General features: G+C 37.9%; 1 protein-coding gene across 3 annotated transcripts in view; it reads right to left on the bottom strand.

The window, feature by feature from the left end:
* The window catches only part of LOC125238260 (protein phosphatase PP2A 55 kDa regulatory subunit), an 80,620-nt gene that overhangs the window by 5,964 nt on the left and 57,550 nt on the right, over window positions 1-17,106 (bottom strand). For all 3 annotated transcript variants that reach the window (XM_048145536.1, XM_048145538.1, XM_048145537.1), the window contains 9 exons: window positions 10,850-11,004; window positions 5,969-6,169; window positions 5,392-5,528; window positions 2,828-3,002; window positions 2,195-2,258; window positions 1,538-1,685; window positions 1,044-1,122; window positions 774-901; window positions 109-238 (listed from right to left, as the gene is read on the bottom strand). In XM_048145536.1, coding sequence (XP_048001493.1) covers window positions 109-238; window positions 774-901; window positions 1,044-1,122; window positions 1,538-1,685; window positions 2,195-2,258; window positions 2,828-3,002; window positions 5,392-5,528; window positions 5,969-6,169; window positions 10,850-11,004 — 1,217 coding nt within the window. The remainder of the gene's footprint in view (window positions 1-108; window positions 239-773; window positions 902-1,043; window positions 1,123-1,537; window positions 1,686-2,194; window positions 2,259-2,827; window positions 3,003-5,391; window positions 5,529-5,968; window positions 6,170-10,849; window positions 11,005-17,106) is intronic.

The raw sequence follows: 17,106 nt of genomic DNA, 5'->3' as shown, positions 1-17,106 counted from the left end.
GCGGCTCCGGCTCCGGCGGGCACATGGCAGCCGCCGGATCTGCCCGATCCGTTGGTTTAGAGCGGATCAGCTCCGTGCGTGTGTAGGCAATAGGCCGGAGCGCGTTACCTTCTTCCTCTTGGCGGTGGTGGCGACCTTGCGCGGGCGCAGCGGCTGGCGCGGGCGCGCGGCGGCGTCGCGCGCCGCCTCCAGCGTCAGCTCGCCGCGCCGCCCGCCTGCGCACGCGCGCTCGAACACCCTGCGACACAAACGACACGCACACTGTTAAAGTCGGAAACGACCCTCGAATTCAATATTATTACCATCTAAGACGACGAAAAATCGATCCGTAACGATCACGATTAACACGTTTATTAAACAAAACGCTGAAATATATTACGTTTTTTCCTTTCATACCTAGAAACATAAAACTGACATTTAAGTTGCATGAGACATGTAAACGGGAAAAAATAACTTATTACGCTCCAAAACGATGCTAAATCGAGCTAATACGACAATTATTGTCTTATCGATAAAATTCAAAATAGAAAATACAAACTGACAAATGACAAACTCGCCGGTACGTCCAATTTATGCCTCACGATCAAAATAAAAAGCAAATTATACCTACAACTAAACCATATATATATTTCATGTTATTCTCGACGTATTTCAGTCTACGCTTAAATTAATTTCAATAAACTAACAAAGTGACCAATGTGGTCACTTTCAACCCTACGTAATGTACAAATTTCCACAAAACCACTAATTTTATTAGTAAATACAAAACTCACCTGAAGAAGCCGTTGTATGAGCCAGTCATGAGCCGCTGGTCATCCCCACTCCAGCAGCACTCGAACTTGTCAAAGATGCAATCATTCTCATACAACGAGCACAACTTTGACCGTAGGTACTCGTGCACCTGAAATTAAAAAAAAAAAACAATTATTTAAAAAAATGTTATAGCCTGAACTACAAATTAACTGAAAAATTCGAAACAAAATCAATTAATATCACGGAAAAAGAAACTTATCATATTAAAAATAACGTCAAATAGTACTTACTGGATATGTCTCTACTGGTTTAGTTTCCATTCTTAAATCCCATACTTTTAAACCTAAATAATCTCTTGACATCATATATCTGAAACAAATAAATAACATAAGGTTTAAAAGTGTTTAAAGACGTGGAGGAATGTTACAATTTGGTGCGCGTGACCAGGATTTTGCTTGTCTTGATTATTTTACACAATTTACGTAAAGTTCTGTTTTCTCATTATTTTACGTAGCACTACACTTGCCTTCTAGGTCTCGGGGTTACTGTCTATTTAGACTGCGAGCCATGAACAGGTTTCCAAGACCAGTCCCCACCCACACGAAAACATAGTGATTAAGGGCAAGGTATAATGAATGAATCCTCGTGTCAGCTGCCGCTTCGTTGGTGGATTAAGGAATGGCATAAAAATCAATTTAGTCTCCCGTCCCATTCGATGCTTCGTCACATGATAGTGTAGACGCTGTTACATCTTGTCTCAAGTTGTATATTTGTTGGTACTCACCGTCCCGAGTTGCTGAGCTTGACATCGGAGATGGAGGAGATGATCTCGGAGAAGAAGGAACGCGCGTGTGGGTCCTCCGGCTCCTCGAACAGCTTGGCGTGGCGGTCGCACAGCGCCGCGGCTCGCATGTCGCACAGCCTTATTGTACCTACACAATAACATCCATTTTATATACAAGCAGGGGCGCCTCACTCCGCGATTCTATCGCCGCGCTACAAGTACATGTCGGGGACCGCGAGTTCGCGCGGCGCAATAAAATTCAATGTCGGCTGCTCGCGTACGGTCCGTTTGTTATTATAGGTAAGAATTTAGGATGGCGGCAGCCTTCTGTACTTGTACTATTATTTAATCTGTGATACAAGTTTTATTACTAAACAAGTAGTTCGCCTCGAAATGAGGACTCGCGTTCGCCTTACACTTTTATTTATGCGACCTACCTAAATATAATTTCTTCATCGCATCATTTCTTGCAAAGGAGTTGACCAGTATGTAAACCAAATTTAGTGTAAGTTACTGTTGACAGATAATATTCAAAGAATGGGCTCTAAAAGTAGATAGACACAGTGTACTGTATTTGTAAGCTGTTATAAATATTTTTCATTATGTCAAATCTTATATTCAGAAAATCTATAAAATACTTATTTAAAAACTACTTACCCTTACTACTAGAATATACAAAGAGATTGCATTCAGTCGGATGGAACTCTGCCGCGGTGATCACCTGAAAGACAAAAGATACAAATTATAATGCAACTAAGTATAAATTCTACAAATACCTACGTGATACATATTTATTTAAATATTCAAACTAACAAATTTAATGTGTCAGTAATAAAACTATGGAAACGGATTATATCACGTATAATTAATTTACAATACATCCGGATGTATTGTAAATTAATTATACGTGATAATCGGGGATCGGGGTTAATTAAACGCGATATAATCCGTTTCCATAGTTTTATTTCATGGTTAACTATGGCGGCAACACAAGACAATACGTCACAGCGTGACTGATAAGGTGTAATATATTACGGCGTCCCAAAATTTGAAATTTTGTGTGACGTAATATGTGGATGGCCCATAATGGCCGACATGCCTATAATCTATGTGGTGACACCACTGACGCTGTATTACTATTTATATGTTACCTCTGTGAGCTCCTCCATGTTGGCAGGCTTGATGTCCACAATGTTGAAGCTCTGGTCCGTGATTTGAGGTGCCACAGGTCGTCCGTGGACAGGTAGGTATCCAGGTTAGAGTAGAGTGAGATCGAGTTCATGTGGTTACCTCTGTGAGCTCCTCCATGTTGGCAGGCTTGATGTCCACAATGTTGAAGCTCTGGTCCGTGATCTCGAGGTGCCACAGGTTGATGCGCAGGTCGTCCGCGGACAGGTAGGTCTCTTGGTCAGAGTTGAGCGAGATCGAGTTTATGTGGTAGGTGTGCGCGTTCGCAAATATCCGCCTGGAACGCGCAAAAAAGATATTAGTAAAAGTAACGGCCCTGTGATGTGAGCTTTAGACATAACCTAACCACAAAATTAAAATTTGGAAAAACCCCAGACATAGTGGACAGATTTTCATAAAACATGGCAAAAACACTTCCGACCAATTCAGCTTTCAAACAAAAAAAAAAACTAAATCGGATTATCCGTTCAGGAGCTACGATGCCACAGACAGACACACTCGGAAACAGACAGACACGTCAAACTTATAACACCCCGTTGTTTTTGCGTCGGGGGTTAAAAACGAACCCGCATGACATTTAAAAATCCTAAAATTGATATTGAATTGACCTGCATACCAAACTGTTTCATCGAGAAATGCGATCCATAGAGCTAATGCTCATTTTTTAGGGTTCCGTAATCAACTAGGAACCCTTATAGTTTCGCCATGTCTGTCTGTCCGTCCGTCCGTCCGCGGATAATCTCAGTAACCGTAAACACTAGAAAGCTAAAATTTGGTACCAATATGTATATTATTGTATATCAATCACGCCAACAAAGTGCAAAAATAAAAAATGGAAAAAAATGTTTTATTAGGATACCCCCCATACATGTAAAGTGGGGGCTGATATTTTTTTTCATTCCAACCCCAACGTGTGATATATTGTTGGATAAGTATTTAAAAATGAATAAGGGTTTACTAAGATCGTTTTTTGATAATATCAATATTTTTGGAAATAATCACTCCTAAAGGAAAAAAAAAGTGCGTCCCCCCCCCCCCCCTCTAACTTTTGAACCATATGTTTAAAAAATATGAAAAAAATCACAAAAGTAGAACTTTATAAAGACTCTCTAGGAAAATTGTTTTGAACTTGATAGGTTCAGTAGTTTTTGAGAAAAATACGAAAAACTACGGAACCCTACACTGAGCGTGGCCCGACACGCTCTTGGCCGGTTTTTTTTAAATAGCCCGTTATAGTGTCCCACTGCTGGGCAAAGGCCTCTCCCCTTGATTTCGCAAAAACATGTTCAATATCGCAAAAAAATAGAAACATGACGAAAGTAATTTTTAGATAAAAACCAAGAATTATTATTGTATAAATCTCACGTTAAAAAGTACACCTATTCCGTAACTATTATATAAGGAACTTGACTGTAGTTGAAATATTTTATACCATACATGAAATAAAGCGATAATTATAAGAAAAACATGGACAGAACTTATTTTTAAATCCAATTTCTATTTAAAAGTCAGGTAGAAATATAAGTAACTGAGTTGACCGTGACGTCACTCAATTCGATTTCATATAAATTCCATATTAGCAAGTCGTTCAAATTCGTTTTGACAGTTCTTAAAAAGAAGCTGATTTGATTAGGAGGCAAGTAGCCTATTTTAGATTATATTTTGAATCAACTCTGCATATCATCAAATATGCTTTAATTATGATGCCTATAAACGACACAAGATGCACACGTTTACATATTACGTCCGACGGTGTATGATTACATGACACCAACGCAATAAAAACCTTGACGTCACATAGATGACTTAATTCTTATTTGATAACAAAATATGCCTATAAACAAATCAAGTTTGCCGCAGTTATTTGGTAGATAACACTGATATATTAATGAAATATTCGAATCATTATCGGCACTTGAGTTGTTATTAAATAAGATATAAAAATTGATAACCGCAACAGAGTTAATAAAATTGATAGGAATATCCCGGCTTCGTTCTAAATGACGAGATTTGAGTGGAGGCAAAGACATATATAACTTCGTATAGACAGATAGTCTAAGAAAAAAAACGTACCTCACTACTATACAGAAAAAGGTACGGTGGCCTAGATGGCATTACACCTTTGGGGTACGCTCAGCTAGATGGCGCTAATATTAATATTTGACATTTTAAAACATATAAAGCTAACAATATGGGCCAAATTGTCAAAACTGAGGTTCAATAGTTTTAAGCCTGTGTCAAGAGATGGCACTGTGATTACACATTTTACTTCGACAGTAACTCTCTATAAGACTCGATCCTCTTTGGTGGAGGGTATTAACAAAGTTTTTATTTGTATAATAATTTATCTCTAATCATTAATTAAGGACAACTGCAGAGCAGAGAGTCTGATATGGCCGCAGCTTACTTTGTTTAAGTCAAAATGACCAATCGTAAACATTGTCAATACGGTTTCGTCTGAAATTAGCGACACGGTGTAAAAATTGCTCGATAAATCACGATACAAACAAGCAGCAAAAAATGTTTTTAATGTGATATTTGTAAACTAAGTTTCGTTACTGTCAGAGAAAATATCAACTGTTTTATATTTGATCTTACGTCTTAAGAGCCCCACTCTCCTCTCGCGTGTTGCACCTGCCATACCTGGAGTAGAGCGGGGTACTCACCGGGACGAGGCCTCCACCATGGGCTCGGCGGGCCGCCACGTGGGCACGCGCAGCTGCGTGATGCGCGCCGGGTCCCGCGCGCGCCCGCTCTCCTCTCGCGTGTTGTATCCCGTTACGCGCTTGTCGCGCTCCGATACCTGAAATATCACCAAATAAATTCATATTATATGAAAATGAAATATTTATTTTTCAAGTAGGCATATTACAATGCGCATATGAACGTCAAATAAAGCTAAGCTATGCTAAGCTAAGCTATGTGGACAATTCATACAAATCCACTTCAAACAGTAAGATAATTGAGGCCTGTAATAATCAAACTAGTTTACCATCATTTACTTCGAAATTTCTAAGACTTCATTGTGGAAGCAGATAGTATCTAAATCAGGAAATCTTGAAATGGAAATGTTGTAAGCTTTAGAAATTTAGCTTTAACAGGGTAGGGGTATTTACAATTTGGTGCCGTGACCAGGATTTTCATATAAACGAAATCCGTCAGCAATGCAAAATGCAGTACTGCCTTTTGAAAACGGCACGTCGCATGTCTACAAATCTCAGGATAAAAGTTACGCATCCTCACCTTCCATAGTTTAATAGTCTTGTCGTTAGTGGATAGCAGGAAGTGAGCCTGGTTCTTGCGCTTGAGCCACCGGATCTTGTTGATCTTCTCCTCGATCTCGAGCGACTTGAGGTAGTCGAACTCTGGCTCGTGGGACTGGAATGTTGAGTACACGTTGTACTCGCCCTTCTTGGGTACGCACTGTTTTGATGCTGGGTCCCTCTGAAACAAAAATAAATCAATTGTAATAAATGTCATATATAAAGAAAAAGTGATCAAGGCCTCCAAGTGTCCCGAGGTGGATTCGAACCAGTATCCTCCGTTTACCAGACGGATACCTAAACCATTCGGCCATCGGGTCACGGTGGCATAGGTCGAAAATTCCAAGTATATGACAATTTCCGAAGGCTTGTGGCGCCCCCTGCCATCCCTGATGTAAAACAGTATGATTCGGCCCGCTAACTACTACTTAATAATAACTACACATTAAAATATTTTCTATGAAAACAGTTTAATTTGTGTGACAAAAATATATCAATGAGTTTCTGACTACTCCAAAAGCTAACCCTAAAAATTGTTGGGAATTTTTTATCTTAATCAGAATCGTAACATCAGAGCAGCGATATAACAATTTCGTGGCAATACCTTCTTTTTTTCATCAGCGTATAATGAATATAATGATGTCCTGCACCTGTACAAAGGCCTCTCGCCTTGACTTCCATGACGACGGTGGCTAGGTCGTTCCGCCATTTCTGTCTGGTCCTGCCGCATTAGCACGCTTCACTATTTTATTTTTTCTGTTATTTTTTAACCCCCGACGCAAAAAACGACGGGGTGTTATAAGTTTGACGTGTCTGTCTGTCTGTCTGTGTGTGTGTCTGTCTGTGGCATCGTAGCTCCTGAACCGATTTGAATTTCGTTTTTTTGTCTGAAAGCTGAGTAAGTCGGGAGTGTTCTTAGCAATGTTTCATGAAAATCGGTCTACTATGTCGTGGTCGGATTTTTTCAAAAAAATTTTTTTTTTCTTTTAACCTAGATCAGGAGCGACGTAACAGTGTTTATTAGTAAGCGATATGCTCTATCTGTTTATTTTTTAACCCCCGACGCAAAAACGACGGGGTGTTATAAGTTTGACGTGTCTGTCTGTCTGTCCGTCTGTCTGTCTGTCTGTCTGTCTGTCTGTCTGTCTGTCTGTTTGTCTGTGTGTGTGTCTGTCTGTGGCATCGTAGCTCCCGAACGGATGAACCAATTTCGATTTAGTTTTTTTTATTTGAAAGCTGTGTTAGTCGAAGCCATGTTACATGAAAATCGGTCCACTAGGTCGCGGTCGGGGGTTTTTCAAAATTTTAATTTTGTGGTTAGGTTATTAACCCCCGACGCAAAAACGACGGGGTGTTATAAGTTTCACGTGTCTGTCTGTCAGTGTGTGTTTCTGTCTGTGGCATCATAAGTCCCGAACGGATGAACCCATTTAGATTTAGTATTTTTTGTCTGAAAGCTGAGTTAGTCGGGAGTGTTCTTAGCCATGTTTTATGAAAATCGATCCACTACGTCGCGGTCGGGTGTTTTTTCAAAATTTTAATTTTGTGGTTAGGTTTTTTACTGTATTAATTAGAGAGTATAGTGTGAGACATTTTAATGGTAAATTTAAGACTTATTATTCTTCAAACGCATTGTTTTATCAAGGTGACTTTCACTTATTTGTGAAAATATTTAGTTATACCTTAGTTGACTGACACCCATTAAAGTCACCTTGTCGGAGACATTCGCTACAATCTAGAATAGAAACGAGCTTCTATTCCACACATTTTATTTAGAATATTAAAGAAGACGATGAAAAGAAACATGTCAGTACACAATACTCAGACATGAAGAATAAATTATTAAGCATTTGCGTAACATATAACCACAAAATTAAAATTTTGAAAAAACCCCCGACCGCGACATAGTGGACCGATTTTCATGAAACATGGCTAAGAACACTCCCGACTAACTCAGCTTTCAAACAAAAAAAACTAAATCGAAATCGGTTCACCCGTTCGGGAGCTACGGTGCCACAAGCGTTAGCGACAGACAGACAGACAGACATTAAACACCCCGTCGACAAACGAATATTATATGATGAGAAATATTAGGAATAATATCAAAGCAATCTCAACGTTAAAAGAGTACTCTAGAACCCTATATGATTGTCTACCTACTTCGTAAAATAGGAGCGATTGCGTGCGATCGTAGGTATGCAAACAACCAATGAAACCAAGTGCAACTGATATGAAACGCAATAAGATAAAAATCAAGACCCCACTTAAGAGGGCATCTTATCAGGAAATTACAGTATCTACTTGCAATGTCTGATCTTTATAAACAAAACAATGGATGTAAACAAAAGAATCAAACGTGTAAGTAAATCCGGCGCCTTAAAAACGGATTGAAAACGAAGATAAAATCGGAATGAACCAATAAAACGTTTATAGCGCGCGTGGTGAATGCTAATTCGCGTTACTGGGTCGTCTGTGTCACAGCCGGCCTAGTCAAAGTGACAATCGTTGACGTTACGTGGCGATGGAATCGCTGTCTAAGCTAATCGCTGACGTCGGCTACGAACACTGATCTGCGACGAAAAGGATAACAGGTGAGCTTATTAGGGCATGTTAGTCGAAAAGTGTGCAAAATCTGGTGATTAGGTTGGTTTTAGTGTCGGACCGACCGCGCGGAGAGATCCGCACTGGACTATTATGTGTTAACTCGTTAACGCTCCCTGCGTTTTAGAGTGGCGCGGACGACAATATCAACTTTATACAAATTAGTCCCGCCCGCGTGACACTAAATCCAGCCTTAGTTATATACGCTACTTGCTTATTGAGTGACAAGACAGACTTTGAAGTACATATTTGAATATTAAGATCAAAATATTTGTCGAGCGAGATTGGATGAACTAGGCTAACTAAACTTAAAGACACTTTAAACCTATGTCAGTCAAACGTCACAAAATTTAAGACTCGTGGAAAAGAAATACTTGATTTGCTTTACAGGTCAATAAATAAAGATTTAGCTGTCAGGAAGTAATCACAAATAAGTCCATGTTAAGTCTGTATAGATAAAAGCGAGGGGGATATTCTCTTTAGATTCGATATTACTGGTTACTATGAGCTTACATATTTCTTAATAACTGAGTAAAGATTCGTGCACGTCTATTTATTCCAAAGTCTAAGTAGACGGCGTTAGAATTCATGGAATCCAACGCTCTCTTTATTAGCTGAAAACCAGACATTCCATGATCCCTTTTTGATTTCAGTTACAAAGAGTTTCTTTTTAATGTAGACGGACCATAAAATATCTGAGATGCTCGCTCGTTCATTACGAGCAAAGACATATAATAACTCCGTAAAGACAGATAAAGTCTAAGAAAAAAACGTACCTCAGTAGCATAGAAGTTACGGTGGCCTAGATGGCATTACACCTTTGGGGTACGCGCAGCTAGATGGCGTTAATATTAATATTTGACATTTAAAAACATATCAAGCTAAGAATATGGGCCAAATTGTCAAAACTGAGGTTCAACATTTTTAAGCCTGTGTCACTTGTACCTCTCTATAATACTCGAACCTCTTTGATTACGAGTCTTTATTACCCATCAACCAGTGAACATCGTAAAAAGATATCGATCAAGCAAAGCTTGTTACCATTACATGGATTTGTCGTAAATAACATTAGCGATAATCTGGTAAATACCTACTCTCAGCAGGTGACGAATGCGTGATGTCAGTTCAGATAAGAGCTGATAAGATTCTAGCTAGATTTTTCTTACAAGTTCAAAATCGAGTCGAAAGATAAGCGAAGTACAGTCAACCAATTGGAACCCTAGGCCACTGTAGAACTTTGTCATAGTGACGTTATAAATCAGATTGTAAGAAATCTCTTACCGCTTGTCATTTTGACATGGTTGTAGAGTGGCCCAGGGTTCCAATTGGTTGACTGTATGTGGAAAATGTTCAGAAGCAAACTAGATTATAAAACAAGGACATAAAGTAAGTCATTTCAGCTGAACCAACTTATCGGTCCAAACTTTGAAGTATATGCGAGCAAGCATGAGAAGATTTGGCTGCGCTTCGATTTTCTTATGATTTCCTGATAGGGATATGATTCCAAACAAGGATAATCAGATTTATAGCGACGTACAGTAACTAATAGGTCACAACACTGTAAGGGACCGTCCCCACTCAAGAGACGCATGTCCTGAGGCGCGGGACGGTCGTCCGCGCCACGCCGCCTGAATGTAATTTAAGAGACGTCTCTTGGCGCGCTCCAGGCGGCGCGGCGCGCGTCGCGCGACGCGTCGCCTGGAGGCGCGTCTTATGTCTTTCCTATACAACATGTACTGAGACGTTTTTTAAATTACATTCAGGCGGCGTAGCGCGGACGTCCGTTCCGCGCCTCAGGACATGCGTCTCTTGTGTGGGGATGATCCCTAAACATTGGTATCACCATGCGATAGGATGAAACTACTTATCCTTCTATACGCAGTTTTTAACCCGACTAAGAGAATATATCTTTCAACGCAGTAAGTATAGTAGCGATTCCTTCCAAAATTATTTAAGGTGTCATTTAAATTATCAGTTTGGCTCCGTAGGGCCGGCGGGGCTGGAAAGGTTAATTTTGAAGTCATCCTCCCATCTTTTACGGATTTTCCTGGCGCCGTTTGCGGCCTATAGCGCGTAGGGACAGGGACTTGTCTGCTAAGGTCCTGGATTCGAATCAATCTGTGTTCTGTTGTGTTTATCAATAATATTGAAGTCTGTGGCCGTATTATGGTCTTATTTTTGTCACTTGCCACATCATGTCGCACTTTCGCACTTACATACTAGTTAGAACGTGACAGACGATAGGAAATAAAAGATTTACCTGGAATATGACGACCCGTCCGCCCTTGTCGCCAGTGGCGAGCAGTTCTCCGTCGTGGTTGAACTCCACGCAGGAGATGAGGTCAGCCTCTGTGACGTCATCCTCGAGCGTGCCTTTCACCTGGCTGAAACACCATGTCGTCTCCCCACCATTGCCTGAAAACATAAAAACGAGTTGAGACACTTGAGACTGATGGTTCAAGTTTTAAGGCAGAGAAAATTTCGCTTTTGCATATTTTTAACCCCCGACGCAAAAACGACGGGGTGTTATAAGTTTGACGTGTCTGTCTGTGTGTGTGTCTGTCTGTGGCATCGTAGCTCCCGAACGGATGAACAGATTTCGATTTAGTTTTTTTTGTTTGAAAGCTGAGTTAGTCGGGAGTGTTCTTAGCCATGTTTCATGAAAATCGGTCCACTATGTCGCGGTCGGGAGTTTTTTCAAAATTTTAATTTTTCAATAATAGAATAGCCGAAAGAAGTGGCAGGTACCCTGTTAAGTGCAGGTCCCGTAGCCGAATGGCATTTCTGCGACACGAAACGCCACCGAAACTCCGCAGAACTGTAGTCTGGCTCTGTCGCGTCAATACACAAGAGCGATAGATATAGATACAAGGTTACGAAAGAGAATAAGATATTAGCGTTTGTGCATTCGGCTACGCACATAGGTATCTTTTTACTCCCAGGTTTAATGTGCAGATCATGTGTTATTCTATTAAGAGCCGCTGACAGAGTGAATGAGATAATTGATCTGGCAAATAAGAAAAGCATTGCCTTCACTTAACTTTTATTTGTTCAGTCAACCAATTGGAACCCTAGGCCACTCTACAACCATGTCAAAATGACAAGCAGTAAGAGATTTCTTACAATCTGATTTATAACGTCACTATGACATAGTAATACAGTGGCCTAGGATTCCAATTGGTTGACTAAAAACTTTGTTTTATACTTCCATTTAGATAATCAATGTGGCTATGCCAGGAGAGACGCTGGTCAGCAGTATATTCTATATAACGTTACGACTGACATAGAATACAGGGCCTAGGATTCAATTGACTATACCTATATTCTATACTTTTTTGTCAGTATTCTATTCTAATAAAACAGCTCTTACAATCATTATAACATTTACAAGTTACAACTCATAGTATGATTTTTAAAATAATTAATGTTTTTAAAATATTTGACTGTTTTAGTTACGTTTTTGTATACATTTTTACTGAGTATTTTTAATATCTGAACTATTTTTTCTATAACCCATGAACTAGCTGTAATACTTGGTATCTTACTGAAGATATGCATTTGAATGATAGATAATATCAGCAAACAGCAATTGAAATGGACTTTAGTTCAGTTCAGCATAATTGATTGGTTGATACTCTGTGACCCTTTATCGTGATACTCTTGACGTTATAACATCTATACTAATATTATAAATGGGAAAGTGTGTGTGTCTGTTTGTTTGTCCATCTTTCACGGCAAAACGGAGTGATGGATTGACATGATTTTTTAAAGGGAGATACTTGAAGGGATGGAGAGTGACATAGGCTACTTTTTGTATATTTCTAACACGAGCGAAGCCGCGGGCAAAAGCTAGTAGGCTATATATTTAATTCTGTTACGCATTACTATTTACTCCCAGCGAACCTACATAATCTGCGTTTGTTTGTATGTCTTTGTTTGTACATATAATTTTCGTCTTTTTGTGTGTTTTTCGAATAAATGAATTTCTATTCTAAAATGTGTTTTTTTTTGTTACAGTGGGTACTTTATTTTTTAATAACAAACACAACAATAACCTAACCATAAAATTTAAATTTGGGATGAACCCCCGACATAGTGCACTGATTTTCATGAAACATGGCTAAGAACACTCCCGACCCGACTAACTCAGCTTTCAAACAAAAAAATTAAATCTAAATCGGTTCATCCTTTCGGGATCTACGATGCCACAGACAGACAGACACACACACAAACAGACAGACACGTGAAACTTATAACCCATCGTTTTTGTGTCGGGGGTTAAAAACAAAAATAATGCTATTGGTCCAGCCGTTCACGCGTGATGCCGTGACCGATACAATTAGGGCACAGCACAGCGGATATCGTCTCGCTCGAATCTAGAGCAGAGCCCAACTGGGGTAGTACCTCCGCCTTTCAGAAGACCGCAGCCAAATAGCACTAGACCCTACTCATAGTGTTGTGTTCCTGCCGGTGAGTAAGGCTGCCAGAGCTCAACGAGGGTGCGGTGTGCTGATGACGGGAGGACTTACGGAACTAACTTGTTCCGTTTATTGTCCTTTGAGTCGTCGGCAACCCGAACCCTCCTTAGAACTTGTACACTCCTTTTTACTGTGTACTTAACACAGCAAAAGGGAATGTACAAGTTTCTAATGGGGTGGCAACGCGCATGTGACCGCTTTACATCAGGCGGGCCGTATACTTGTTTGCTACCGACGTAGTATTAAAAAAAAAAAAATTAGGAATATTTATTTTAAGATAGATAACATACATAGATTTTTAAAATTAACCCTTTAAAAATAAAAAATATTTGTTGAACTTTAATAGTTCTCAATAGAGTTCAATATCATATCGGCCATAAATGGCTTTGTATGCAGTAAATCAAAGTGTTTAACAAGGAGACAAATCCACATTTCAAAATATAGGAAAACAAGGTGTAACTGTAAACATATCCATACTAATATTATAAATGGGAAAGTGTGTGTGTCTGTTTGTTTGTCGACGTTGAGCGACGAATTGACGTGATTTTTTAAGTGGCGATAGTTGAAGGGATGGAGAGTGACATAGGCTACTTTTAGTCTCTTTCTGACGCGAGCGAAGCCGCAGGCAAAAGCTAGTAAACATATAAATATAACATTTATATGTGTCTGCCTGTGGCATCAAAAGACAAAAATCAACAAAAATCTGTATAATTTTTAGGAGATCGTGATTTTTAGATAGATGTAATAATTTTATATTGATGATATAATTACATAATGTCGACGTCAATTGCTATTTTTAGACTTGAGTCCATTTGCATTCCTGCAAATCTTAGCTTAATTGCAATGAATCAGTGTGTCACAATGAGTAGAACCGACTAATTTTTATTGCTCCCATGATGACAAAGATACGAATTGTTTATTCATAGTGATATTGTACTTTTATATATTCTGTGGAGGGAATGTCAAGTATTTGAGCTGAAATCTATCGACAAATACCAGTACAGCCTTACCAATTAAACATATATTTAAAAACTTTTTTATTTCCTTTACTGTAACAGGACCTTGCTGCCATTAAACTGTTAAGTAAACTAACTATTGAGATTTTTATTGTCATGTTTGATTTTACTAATTTCAGATAAGGAATACAAAAAAAAAATCAGGCATCAAAAACAAAGAATGGTCAAGTTAGTACCTACTACTAAATTAAATACAGAGATAAATTATAAATTGAAATAGATATCATACACGAAAGAAAAAACGACAAGGCTGGTGGCCGAGCTGGGAATCGAACCCGGGACTTCAGCTTACGCGGCAAACGTCTTTACCACTAGACCACCCGCCCCCATCGCGCTTTTTCTTTCGTGTATGATATCTATTTCAATTTATTATTTATAATATATATATACTAGTGTGACTACTTGAAAAAAGAACAAATCAAAAAATATTCATAAATCATAAAATAATTTGATTTGTTCCCTAGTTGTACAGAGATAAAGTTTAAAAATAAGCATGTTAGTGTTAGTACACATCAGAACCTAATATTAATTAATAAAGGAAGTATAAAAATTATTTGTAAATGCAATGTACTAAAGGCAGAAGCTAAATAGGATAATGAAAAGCAAAACCATACAATTCATTATTATTTAAATTATAATTAGTAAGTTAATTGATTTAAATTTCACTCCCCAGCACTATAGCAAAACTAACATTGGTAAGTGTCATAACAGGTAAAACTACAATAGTATTTTATGCAACTGGTGGTTAAAAGAGGTCAAAAAAGGTGAGTGGCGTGGGTAACAATTTGAGGCGAAGCCGAAAATTGTTAATAAAGACGCCACGAGCATTTTTTGACTCAGTTAAACACCGTTGCATACAATACTTTTTCTACGACCAAGCACTTATTTTGAAAGAAAATTATAAATTCAACAAATACCTACTTTCAGTCATCTTAGTTATCTAGGTGGACCGCCTACCATTTTGAATATGCAGTTTGAGTGCAAACATGAAAATAAAACTGTCTATGGTATGGTTCTTTGAAGCCTGGCCACTAAGACGAATCGAGCCGAGTTGAATCGAGTTCTATACATTTGAATGCGATTCGACGCGTCGCCAATGAACGCAGCAGAAAACGAAGGAGTCTCGACTCTGCGAATTGGTTTGTTAAGTTGGTAGCAATGTATTTACTGAACTGTAAAACAGCTATATCGTGCGACTGCTACTAAATGTTTTCAGGGTATAGACTAGATAGACTTGTCCTGACATCTTTTATGTAGGGTTTTAAAGTTCTATGCACGACCTTGTAACTCACGAATAACAGTACGGGAGTAGAAAAAAGTAATAAAAATATTTTGTAAACTATTCACAAGTATTTTAACATTTTTACCCAACTGGAAAAATAAATCAGCCCTACAGTGATTTCCCGGTAAAACTATGTAGAATAATACTTACTTTCAGTTTCTACTGTAATGAAAAACTAATTTTGGATTAACAATAAAAATGTTTTTGCTATTGCCAAATGGTTAAAAATTACAATATTAAAATAGAGACAGTATTACTTGAAGACTAACTAAGAAATCACTGTTAAATTGTTAAGAGGGAAAACATATACAATTGTTTTAGAAAATATAGTCAAATCTAACATACAATCACACACTGTGTTCCAATGGAGTCTGCACGACGGGTTCCGCCAATTCGTAAAATTATCATGAATCCGAATCCGGTGATTCGAAAACCATGGCACTTCTTTCTTTTTTAGCATTTTAACGATAAAGAACCATATGAAAAATAATATTTTTTAATAACACCAACATTAAAGCAGATTATGTAATTAATTCATTTTTGTAACACATTACAAGTGAGGTCTCAAAGGCACTTAAACAACAAATGACTTACAAAGATGTTTAACCAGTTACTGTAATAGAATACTTTGAGATGAATGGGTAACATTACACCTCTTTTGTGATGTTGGTTAAAAGACAAGCAGGATTTCCAGTCACAGATCCTGAACAGGGATAATAGGCTATATAATATAGCTTGAAATGGTGTACTATGTTATGAAGTTTTAAGGTTCACATTTGTACAATATTTTTGGATAAAGAAGATAATATTGATATACCTACTTTAGATAATACATATATGTTATGGTTTGTGTAAGATAAGTACTTGTATAAATAGTAAGTAATATGGTAGTAGCATCATTTTATGAGTAGGCATTGGTGGGAGTGGAGGTCTGGATAGTTTCACATAATAATTTTACCAATATGTAAAATAACATCATTTAGCTTAGTTTTGGTTAGCAAGTGAAAATCTTAAGTCAAATCTAACTTTGTGAAAATAAATATGTTACCCTTGTAAGTTAAAGTTTCTTGAAACAAGTTATAATTTGCCTTATGACTTATGACCCTATTTAAATGAAGGTTTAGATTTTTTGCTTTTCACCATTTAGTTGCAAAACCATTCAGTTACGAATTCTTATAAGAATGAAATAGTGCTAAGGTTGAGACAACGGGTGCTCTAATGTAAAGCCTTAAAATAAATGCTGTGAAATCCTTCATTCTTTTTTGTTGTAAGTAATTTATCAGGTTCAGTATAATTATTTTCACTTTTTTATTATTATTTTTGTCACACTTGCCCGTTACTACATTTAAAATATTTGCTTCTTATTTACATTAGGCTTGTGTCGTTCACGAACTGTGAACTGTTAGGAATAAAATCCCATCAATGACCGAAATGAACTGAATCTTTCAGGTCATGACTACTGTAAAGTTTATTTTGTGAAGATTGTTGTTAATAAAGAAAACAGATGTTTGACTATGTAGGTATTTAACAAGTTTAAATACCTACATAACAGAGTATTTTTATCATTTGCTTTGTATTTTGTACAACGCAAATGATAAAAATACTCTGAAAATTAGATAAGATTGGTGATATACCTGTTTAAAAGATATGATACCTGTTTAAAAGTGGTTTTAATTACATTTGTGACGCTTATAATGTTAATTAGTAATCAATCAAGCAGTAAATCAAAGCTCAGTATGTT

This window comes from Leguminivora glycinivorella, chromosome 23, assembly GCF_023078275.1.
Source record: "Leguminivora glycinivorella isolate SPB_JAAS2020 chromosome 23, LegGlyc_1.1, whole genome shotgun sequence".
NCBI lineage: Eukaryota > Metazoa > Arthropoda > Insecta > Lepidoptera > Tortricidae > Leguminivora > Leguminivora glycinivorella.
This window is presented reverse-complemented; position numbering and strand designations above follow the sequence as displayed.